This window comes from Tachypleus tridentatus, unplaced genomic scaffold (genome assembly GCF_004210375.1).
Source record: "Tachypleus tridentatus isolate NWPU-2018 unplaced genomic scaffold, ASM421037v1 Hic_cluster_2, whole genome shotgun sequence".
Classification (NCBI taxonomy): domain Eukaryota; kingdom Metazoa; phylum Arthropoda; class Merostomata; order Xiphosura; family Limulidae; genus Tachypleus; species Tachypleus tridentatus.
In genome coordinates, this window is record NW_027467782.1 from 49481306 (window position 1) to 49494061 (window position 12756).

Consider the following 12756-nt stretch of genomic DNA (forward strand, 5'->3'; position numbering starts at 1 on the left):
AAACGTTAAAATCTGTGTAACTCGTGAACTGGTTCCACTTGAATCACCATGTGTTTATTCGTATTCAGAGCTTAACGTTAAGTATAGAGTTAGAAATCCTGTAAGAAAGTTGCACTTGGAGACCTTAAGCCTTATAAAAATCTACGAACAGATTTTGTCAGCATGAATTTTTTCTTCCCTCCCGACCATCACTACTGTCTTTGTGTTTGGATTGAAATGAAAATGTTACTGTTTTCAACGAGACTGGATTAGCAGATCAGGAAACAGTGAAATACTCCAACAACAAAACATTTTAAGACTGGAGCAGTGCTTTTAATGTTGTTTTTTAAATAAAAACTTGACACTTTATAAAAGTTGAAAAACATGAGGTATATGTAAATAATTGAAGAGCACGTTTTCATTAGATCTGTAATAGTTCAATTCAGTCGATAGGTAATCGATATTTGGTTTATTTTTTTAATTTCGCGCAAAGCTACTCGAGGGCTATCTGCGCTATTTGTCCTTAATTTATCAGTGTAAGGCTATAGGAAAGGCAATTAGTCATCACCGCCAACTCTTGAGCTACTCTTTTACTAACGAATAGTGGAATTGACTCCCTGAAAACGGCGAGCATGTTTGGTGTGACGGGGATTCGAACCAGCAATCCTCAGATTGCCAGTAGAGCGCCACCTAACCATCCGGCCATGCCGGGCCCTATTCAATAATAAATTAGTTCTTTGTTGAAAATATAAAGTAAAAACGGGAGGGCTTGTGATGTAAGTGAAAACGGGTTAAAGTTTTTAAATGACTTAAGATCGTTTTGCTGTTTTTTAACCAGGAAATAGTTACACTTCTAAACCTGAATAGCCTGAGACATACGTGAAAACGTGGAGTTACACAAAATCAAATATTGTCGTAGTTTATCTTTCATAAATTATTCATCAATAGAGTCAGTTCGACGAATGTCACTAATTAGATGAACCAGTTTGTTTCACCTTATCACATAACACAGGAAGAGAAACGTACCTTAAGATTTGATATAGATATGTTACCCAAGACCACATGTGGTCATCTTGGACGAGTTGCCAAGGGATAAGGAGATTTACTTCGTGATGTCAGTAAATATGTTTGTTTCTAATTTCTTATATGATCAGTATACATGACTGTGTCTGTCTGTGTATAGGTATATAGTAACAACAAAGTGGCAAGATAGCGTTTTTGAAAAAGGTGTCAGTAGTCAGCTGTTTTTGAAATCAGGTACAATTCTGATGAGTAGTCAGTCAGCTGTATATAAAAAGACGTGTAATTCTGGTGGTAAGTGACGAACTGTTTATGTTTTATCCCTTCTCATGTTTATTTAAATTCATGCTTGTAAATAAGCGATGCGTGAATCATATCAACCGTATTAAGTGATGGTCTTCAGAAAAAATAATGAAAACTGTATTTATTCGTTTGGATGAATCTCCTAGAATTTCATCTACAGTTAACACGTTGTTAGCACTTGAGACAGAGGGTCCAATTAAAAAACACAACAACAACAACGAACTTGATGAAAAATATATGATAAAGACTAAAGATATGAAAACAAAGCTTGCATGTTGTTGGAGGAATGACAACTAGTGAACAGCACCCACCGCCACCTTTTTGACTACTTTTCTCTAATCAGATAGTCGGCTATGACTGTTACTCTTATAGACAGAAACGGCCTGAAAGTGCGGTGAAAGGCCTGGGAAAATGAACCTTTGAGTTCACGGCTCCAACACGCTTGCCGCTGGGCCATATTCGTACTCGGTCCTAAAAGAAGACTATTGTTATATAAGATGTGATAGTGTCCCTAAACAAAGAACAGTAAGGTAGCTAGGTGTTTGTGTTATAATTCTGTTGTTTGTTTGATTGTTTTCTTCTTGGCATAAGCTACATACACGTACAAAATAAAAGTAAGAGACGTGTCAAGCTCGTGTCTGAATATTCAAGTTAGTGCTGGGCTGCCATCTAGTGTCAAACTACGATATTACCTAGATAACTTTTGTTTCTTCGAACTTTTATTATTTTTAAGTCTACTCGCTTCGTGTTATGTACACACGGTAATTACAGGATGCTGAGAGTGCTTTCGTGTCATAGTCAAAACATTTTGTACTATTGTAGAAAACGAAGCGACTGGTTCTGAGTTAACTGGAAACGGATGGTATAAAAGCAGGAGAGCTGTCTGCAATATAGAACTAACACATTTTATCACAAATTAATACTGAAATTGATACATTTTATCATAAATTTACAATAAAACTAAAACAGTTTATCACAAATTAATAATAAACCTAATATATTTTATCACAAATTGGCCCTCCATCGGCTCAGCAGTATGTCTGCGGACTTACCACGCTAAAAACCGGGTTTTGATACCCGTGGTGGGCAGAGCACAGATAGCCCATTGCGTAGCTTTGTGCTTAATTCAAAACAACAACAATTATCACAAATTAATAATAGACCTAATATATGTTATCGCACATTTATAATAAAACTAAAACATCACAAATTTATAATACAACTAAAACATTTTATCACAAATGTATAATAAAACTAACATTTTATCACTTATTAATAAAACAACTAATGCATTTTGTCACAAATTAATAATACAACTAATACATTTTATCACAAATTAATAATACAACTAATACATTTTATCACAAATTGATAATACAACTAATATATTTTATCACAAATTAATAATACAACTTATATATTTTATCACAAATTAATAATACAACTTATATATTTTATCACAATTAAGAATACAACTAATACATTTTATCACAAATTAATAATACAACTAATACATTTTATCACAAATTAATAATACAACTAATACATTTTATCACAAATTAATAATACAACTAATATATTTTATCACAAATTAATAATACAACTAATATAATTTATCACAAATTAATAATACAACTAATACATTTTATCACAAATTAATAATACAACTAATATATTTTATCACAAATTAATAATACAACTTATATATTTTATCACAAATTAATAATACAACTAATACATTTTATCACAAATTAATAATACAACTAATACATTTTATCACAAATTAATAATACAACTAATATATTTTATCACAAATTAATAATACAACTTATATATTTTATCACAAATTAATAATACAACTAATATTTATCACAAATTATAATACAACTAATACATTTTATCACAAATTAATAATACAACTAATACATTTTATCACAAATTAATAATACAACTAATACATTTTATCACAAATTAATAATACAACTAATATATTTTATCACAAATTAATAATACAACTAATATAATTTATCACAAATTAATAATACAACTAATACATTTTATCACAAATTAATAATACAACTAATATATTTTATCACAAATTAATAATACAACTAATATATTTTATCACAAATTAATAATACAACTAATATAATTTATCACAAATTAATAATACAACTAATACATTTTATCACAAATTAATAATACAACTAATATATTTTATCACAAATTAATAATACAACTTATATATTTTATCACAAATTAATAATACAACTAATACATTTTATCACAAATTAATAATACAACTAATACATTTTATCACAAATTAATAATACAACTAATACATTTTATCACAAATTAATAATACAACTAATATATTTTATCACAAATTAATAATACAACTTATATATTTTATCACAAATTAATAATACAACTAATATTTATCACAAATTATAATACAACTAATACATTTTATCACAAATTAATAATACAACTAATACATCTTATCACAAATTAATAATACAACTAATATATTTTATCACAAATTAATAATACAACTAATATATTTTATCACAAATTTATAATACAACTAATATATTTTATCACAAATTAATAATAAAGCTAATACATTTTATCACAAATTAATCATACAACTAATATATTTTATCACAACTTAATAATACAACTAATATATTTTATCACAAATTAATAATAAAGCTAATACATTTTATCACAAATTAATCATACAACTAATATATTTTATCACAACTTAATAATACGACTAATATATTTTATCACAACTTAATAATACGACTAATATATTTTATCACAAATTAATAATACAACTAATATATTTTATCACAATTTAATAACACAACTAATACATTTTATCACAAATTAATAATGCAACTAATATATTTTATCACAAATTAATAATACAACTAATATATTTTATCACAAATTAATAATACAACTAATATATTTTATCACAAATTAATAATAAAGCTAATACATTTTATCACAAATTAATCATACAACTATATGCAAAACGGCTCGTTTGGGCTGAAAACACTTTACATAGAAGGAGCGAACAACGTTTCGACCTTCTTCGGTCATCGTCAGGCGATGACCGAAGAAGATCAAACGTGGTAATAATAAACTAAAATCTTATAATCTCAACAAAGTGGGTTTCTCGTCATCACTAATCATACAACTAATATATTTTATCACAAATTAATAATACAACTAATATATTTTATCACAAATTAATAATACAACTAATATATTTTATCACAAATTAATAATAAAGCTAATACATTTTATCACAAATTAATCATACAACTAATATATTTTATCACAACTTAATAATACAACTAATATATTTTATCACAAATTAATAATAAAGCTAATACATTTTATCACAAATTAATCACACAACTAATATATTTTATCACAACTTAATCATACAACTAATATATTTTATCACAACTTAATAATACAACTAATATATTTTATCACAAATTAATAATACAACTAATATATTTTATCACAATTTAATAACACAACTAATACATTTTATCACAAATTAATAATGCAACTAATATATTTTATCACAAATTAATAATACAACTTATATATTTTATCACAAATTAACATTTCAGTGCCTTTTTCTCTTCCGGATTCCTTTAGAAAGTCATCAGCTATGCCTAGTCAACTCCGAGTTATTTCTTGGTTGACATCTGAGTTTTAAGAAACGCACGAAATGTGATTCGACAGCTCTATATATGAATATGTTTCTGGAATAATTGTTTCTCAAAAAGCAAATTTTTGTTTCTTCTAACACGATTAATCTTAAGTTTACTCCAAGTTCAGGTTTTTTATCCAAATATAACAACGTACGACTTCAGTGTTCATCAAATAAAACTCGAAAGATAAAATACGAAAAATGGAGATAAATACGTTTATTTTTGTTAAAAATAATAATAAACATTAGCTACGTACATAAATCTTCGTTATGTGTTGTCTATATATAAATGCAAGCTTTAAAAAACGAGGTATAATTTGTTTTACGTTATAATGAATTCTTTTTTTATATTTTTTGAAATAAGATTCTCCTAATGAATGTATATATATATTAAAAACATTTGTTTATGACTATTTTGTGAATATTTATTTTACTATATTTATATTCCGTAAATAGAAATCGTTTTTAAAATATTTCCCACTACTGTAATACTGTGTTCTGATTGTTTCGCTCTTTTAAATACTTACAAAGAACAAGGACTTTGTCAACGTTATTTATATATTTATTTTACTCGATAGGGGGCAGGGTGCACTGCCCTTGTTGTAGCTGTGATAGCGAGGAAACTGGAGTTAACTAGAGCTGAGAAACATGTTCACAATTTCATGATGGACACGCAGTTAACGAAGAGGGTACGTACTGGTCATTTTTATTACAATCGCCTGAAACGTTCTAGCATCTTCACGCTTCGAAACTACAAAGTAAAATTTTCGTAACGTTGTGATATTACCACATAAAACATTCTCACAAAAATGTATGTCTTAACACTATCATAAATAATTCTTAAATGTGTAGAAGGTTCAGTATGTTTGTGGGTGAGGTTTCAAACATCACGTGCCCATAGTGTTTTCTTTTTTTATATAAACAGAAAAATAAGTGTAACACGTGTAATCGTAGATGAGGCATGTCTATCTACAAGACTTTCGTTTGGGATCATATGGGAAATAGCATAATTTCAAATATTTTTTCTTTTTGGAATCAAAGATCTGTCTCGTTTTCGGAATAACGTTATTCTTTCTTTTGGGTTCAGTTAACTTTCAAAGATGGAAAGATGGTGCCACACATAGAATCCAGAGGCTAGGTTCTGAACAAACCCTCGCAAGAATTTCTATTTAAATATTCGCTATAAACTCTGTGAATTTGTAACTAAACCAAAGTGACTTTGGTCCTACAGTACCTGTGTAATAAAAGTTTTTTTGTACGGTTAGTACTAAAAAACATGTCACGAACAGAATTTAAACCAACTGAATAATTGTTTGTTTCAGAGTAATTAATTTAGAACTATTCTAAACGAAACAGCTGTATGGTCCATTTCGCGCCACCATGTAAAATTGATTGCTTAACTTGTTCTCCTGGTTGTTTAGTCTCAACACCAATACTTTGTAACAAAAAACATTTATTATTTTTTATATGGCTAAAGGTTGGTTCAGTTTGCTTTGACATCTTTATTGCTTGAATTTGTTATTATAACACGAGTTTAAAAACAGCAGTTCATCCTTTAAGTGTTACAGATATTGTGATTGAAAACAGTGTGTTAAGTGTTATAAATGTTGTGACTGAGAATGATGTGTTAAGTGTTATAAATGTTGTGACTGAGAATGGTGTGTTAAGTGTTATAAATGTTGACTGAGAATGATGTGTTAAGTGTTATAAATGTTGTGACTGAGAATGATGTGTTAAGTGTTATAAATGTTGTGACTGAGAATGATGTGTTAAGTGTTATAAATGTTGTGACTGAGAATGATGTGTTAAGTGTTATAAATGTTGTGACTGAGAATGATGTGTTAAGTGTTATAAATGTTGACTGAGAATGATGTGTTAAGTGTTATAAATATTACGACTGAGAAGGGTGTGATGATTGATATAAGTGTTATGACTGAGAATGGTGTGTTGAGTGTTATAAATGTTGTGATTAGAAATAGTGTTAATTTTTTTACTGTAAGTAAGCTTGACTTCACCATTGACCAGACAGATTGATTCTGAAGTTCAGTTTTTCTTTGTACTGGAGTTTCTGTCGTTCGTCCATTCGAGTGGTATGTCCACATCTGTTAATATTGAACAGAACCACGTTTGAAGCCACTCGAAAAGATCCAGAAACCTAAACAAGACTAGCCAAGTTGCTCTATATGCAACCTAATAAAGCTGACTCTGTTTAAAGTCTACTCAGCGTTATAATGTGGTTACGACACCAATGTATGGGTGAAGATGGATAATAAGTGAGGTCGTAAAACCGCGGGACAGATAAACTGTGCTCTCCTGAACTAAATCCAAAGTTTCCACAAGTTTATGACAGAGGGAGCTGTTTCGAAAGGGTAACAATAGAAGTGGTTCTGTCGAAAGTATATGAGATGTAAATAATTGGTTCTCGTAAAACGAAGAGAAGTGAAAACGACCTCATTGTTCATATTTCTATCATCATCCTCTGAAGATTGTTAGAAATAGTTGTCAACAATTGTAACTTACTTTCAAAATATTTTTTGGGTCCCATGAAATTATATCACCGAACTTTGGCGATTATTCCAAAACAGAAGAATAGTGGGAAATCGAAACTTGTTAAAGGAAAGAACATTGTGACAGAGTTACATTACAATACCAACTAAAATATAAAGTAAAGAACATTGTGACAGTGTTACATTACAATACCAACTAAAATATAAAGGTAAAAACATTGTGACAGAGTTACATTTCAATACCAACTAAAATATAAAGGTAAAAACATTGTGACAGAGTTACATTACAATACCAACTAAAATATAAAGGTAAGAACATTGTGACAGTGTTACATTACAATACCAACTAAAATATAAAGGTAAGAACATTGTGACAGTGTTACATTACAATACCAACTAAAATATAAAGGTAAGAACATTGTGACAGAGTTACATTACAATACCAACTAAAATATAAAGGTAAAAACATTGTGACAGTGTTACATTACAATACTAACTAAAATATAAAGGTAAGAACATTGTGACAGTGTTACATTACAATACCAACTAAAATATAAAAGTAAGAACATTGTGACAGGTTACATTACAATACCAACTAAAATATAAAGGTAAGAACATTGTGACAGAGTTACATTACAATACCAACTAAAATATAAAGTATTATAAGAACATTGTGACAGGTTACATTACAATACCAACTAAAATATAAAAGTAAAGAACATTGTGACAGAGGTTACATTACAATACCAACTAAAATATAAAGGTAAGAACATTGTGACAGAGTTACATTGCAATACCAACTAAAATAAGTGCTTCTCTAGCGTACGTTTAAAAAGTACCATGCAGTTTATTGTACCGGAAACAAAATAGGTACTTCATAAAAGCAAAACGTAAATATTTTATTACCGGAAAGATACTTACGATTTCTCTTCACTCACGCAAAAAATCTCTAACTTACGTTCTTTTATTACAAAACAGTGTGTATTAATTGTATGTATTCTGCAATGAACTGTTTTACCATAAACAGTTTCTGTGCGTAATAAAATTTACCTGAAGCAGTGTCTGCGCTTAATATTTACCTTAAGCAGTTTCTGTACGTAATAAGAATTTGCCTTAAGCAGTTCTGTGCTTAATTAAAATTTACCTTAAGCGGATTAAGTGCTTAATAAATTTTACCTTAAGCGGTTTCTGTGTTTAATAAATCTTACTTTAAGCAGTTTCTGTGTTTAATAAAATTGTCCTTGCCTCAGTTGAAGAAGAATGGCAGCGAATGTACTTCGAGAAACATGGTTGATATACAAGAATACAAAGTTGGTGAAACGTGTTAACTCTGCCAAAGTGAGGGGGCTCATCAGCGGAAGTTTCTAGTAGCCATCTACAGGTATGTAATGTCTCTACAGTGAGAAAACAACATACATCACATATAGTGGTGCCATCTACAGGTATGTAATGTCTCTACAGTGAGAAAACAACATACATCACATATAGTGGTGCCATCTACAGGTATGTAATGTCTCTACAGTGAGAAAACAACATACATCACATATAGTGGTGCCATCTACAGGTATGTAATGTCTCTACAGTGAAAACAACATACATCACATATAGTGGTGCCATCTACAGGTATGTAATGTCTCTACAGTGAGAAAACAACATACATCACATATAGTGGTGCCATCTACAGGTATGTAATGTCTCTACAGTGAGAAAACGAACGTACATCAGTGTTTGTTTTAAATATTTACATAGTATATTTAAAACCGTGTAACTTTAGACTTGGTTATTTTGGACCTATATTTGTCGTCCAATATAGCATTTTGTGACAATTCACTGTAATTGCAAAACAATAAGAGGGAAAGTTGTATTAAAGGTATGTGTATCTTTAGCTCACAGTACATTCGTGTATTAAAGGTATGTGTATCTTTCGCTCACAATACATTCGTGTATTAAAGGTATGTGTATCTTTAGCTCACAGTACATTCGTGTGTATTAAAGGTATGTGTATTTTTAGCTCATAATACATTCGCGTAAAATCAGAAATAAAATATTCATGAAATAACTATTCCGTTTAGCTCAGAGCCTTAAATATATCTTGTTTGTTTATTAATTAACATTAAAATTGAATTTCTATCTACGACATGTGAAATATATTTCTACAGTTGAAATTGAGACAAAACTTATCTTGGTTTGTTACGAACACGGATTATTTTACATCTAGACAAGACTTATCTTGGTTTGTTACGAACACGGATTATTTTCCAGACAAGACTTATCTTGGTTTGTTACGAACACGGATTATTTTACATCCAGACAAGACTTATCTTGGTTTGTTACGAACACGGATTATTTTACATCCAGACAAGACTTATCTTGGTTTGTTACGAACACGGATTATTTTACATCTAGACAAGACTTATCTTGGTTTGTTACGAACACGGATTATTTTACATCAGACAAGACTTATCTTGGTTTGTTACGAACACGGATTATTTTACATCCAGACAAGACTTATCTTGGTTTGTTACGAACACGGATTATTTTACATCCAGACAAGACTTATCTTGGTTTGTTACGAACACGGATTATTTTACATCTAGACAAGACTTATCTTGGTTTGTTACGAACACGGATTATTTTACATCCAGACAAAACTTATTTTGGTTTGTTACGAACACGGATTATTTTACATCCAGAAAAGACTTATCTTGGTTTGTTACGAACACGGATTATTTTACATGTAGACAAGACTTATCTTGGTTTGTTACGAACACGGATTATTTTACATGTAGACAAAACTTATCTTGGTTTGTGACGAACACGGATTATTTTACATGTAGACAAAACTTATCTTGGTTTGTTACGAACACGGATTATTTTACATGTAGACAAAACTTATCTTGGTTTGTTACGAACACGGATTATTTTACATCTAGACAAGACTTTCTTGGTTTGTTACGAACACGGATTATTTTACATCCAGGCAAAACTTATCTTGGTTTGTTACGAACACGGATTATTTTACATCAGACAAAACTTATCTTGGTTTGTTTCGAACACGGATTATTTTACATCCAGACAAAACTTATCTTGGTTTGTTACGAACATGGATTATTTTACATCAGACAAAACTTATCTTGGTTTGTTTCGAACACGGATTATTTTACATCCAGAAAAGACTTATCTTGGTTTGTTACGAACACGGATTATTTTACATGTGAGACAAAACTTATCTTGGTTTGTTACGAACACGGATTATTTTACATGTAGACAAAACTTATCTTGGTTTGTGACGAACACGGATTATTTTACATGTAGACAAAACTTATCTTGGTTTGTTACGAACACGGATTATTTTACATCTAGACAAGACTTATCTTGGTTTGTTACGAACACGGATTATTTTACATCCAGAACAAGACTTATCTTGGTTTGTTACGAACACGGATTCTTTTTACATGTAGACAAAACTTATCTTGGTTTGTTACGAACACGGATTATTTTACATGTAGACAAAACTTATCTTGGTTTGTTACGAACACGGATTATTTTAAATGTAGACAAAACTTATCTTGGTTTGTTACGAACACGGATTATTTTACATCTAGACAAGACTTATCTTGGTTTGTTACGAACACGGATTATTTTACATCCAGGCAAAACTTATCTTGGTTTGTTACGAACACGGATTATTTTACATCCAGACAAAACTTATCTTGGTTTGTTACGAACACGGATTATTTTACATCCAGACAAAACTTATCTTGGTTTGTTACGAACACGGATTATTTTACATCCAGACAAAACTTATCTTGGTTTGTTTCGAACACGGATTATTTTACATCTAGACAAGACTTATCTTGGTTTGTTACGAACACGGATTATTTTACATCCAGACAAAACTTATCTTGGTTTGTTACGAACACGGATTATTTTACATCCAGACAAAACTTATCTTGGTTTGTTACGAACACGAATTATTACATCCAGACAAAACTTATCTTGGTTTGCTACGAACACGGATTATTTTACATCCAGACAAGACTTATCTTGGTTTGTTACGAACACGAATTATTTTACATGTAGACAAGACTTATCTTGGTTTGTTACGAACACAGATTATTTTACATGTAGACAAAACTTATCTTGGTTTGTTACGAACACGGATTATTTTACATCCAGACAAAACTTATCTTGGTTTGTTACGAACACGGATTATTTTACATCCAGACAAAACTTATCTTGGTTTGTTTCGAACACGGATTATTTTACATCTAGACAAGACTTATCTTGGTTTGTTACGAACACGGATTATTTTACATCAGACAAAACTTATCTTGGTTTGTTACGAACACGGATTATTTTACATCTAGACAAAACTTATCTTGGTTTGTTACGAACACGGATTATTTTACATGTAGACAAGACTTATCTTGGTTTGTTACGAACACGGATTATTTTACATGCAGACAAAACTTATCTTGGTTTGTTTTGAACACGGATTATTTTACATGTAGACAAAACTTATCTTGGTTTGTTACGAACACGGATTATTTTACATGACAGACTTCCGGGAAACTTATCTTGGTTTGTTACGAACACGGATTATTTTACATCTAGACAAGACTTATCTTGGTTTGTTACAGAACACGGATTATTTTACATCTAGACAAACTTATCTTGGTTTGTTTTGAACACGGTTATTTTACATCTAGACAAGACTTATCTTGGTTTGTTACGAACACGGATTATTTTACATGTAGACAAAACTTATCTTGGTTTGTTACGAACACGGGTTATTTTACATCCAGACAAAACTTATCTTGGTTTGTTACGAACACGGATTATTTTACATCTAGACAAAACTTATCTTGGTTTTGTTACGAACACGGATTATTTTACATCCAGACAAGACTTATCTTGGTTTGTTACGAACACGGATTATTTTACATCCAGACAAGACTTATCTTGGTTTGTTACGAACACGGATTATTTTACATCCAGACAAGACTTATCTTGGTTTGTTACGAACACGGATTATTTTACATCTAGACAAGACTTATCTTGGTTTGTTTCGAACACGGATTATTTTACATCTAGACAAGACTTATCTTGGTTTGTTATGAACACGGATTATTTTACATCTAGACAAGACTTATCTTGGTTTGTTACGAAGTTACGAACACGGATTATTTTACATCAGACAAA

General features: G+C 30.1%; 2 protein-coding genes across 3 annotated transcripts in view; both read left to right on the plus strand.

The window, feature by feature from the left end:
* The window catches only part of LOC143243256 (small conductance calcium-activated potassium channel protein-like), a 36487-nt gene extending 27533 nt beyond the window's left edge, over positions 1-8954 (plus strand). Inside the window, 3 exon segments of the mRNA XM_076487104.1 lie at positions 5623-5743; positions 8819-8895; positions 8898-8954. Of these exon segments, the coding sequence (XP_076343219.1) occupies positions 5623-5743; positions 8819-8895; positions 8898-8954 (255 nt within the window).
* Positions 1-12756, plus strand: part of LOC143242200 (E3 SUMO-protein ligase PIAS1-like) — a 571445-nt gene that overhangs the window by 284442 nt on the left and 274247 nt on the right. The window lies entirely within an intron of this gene.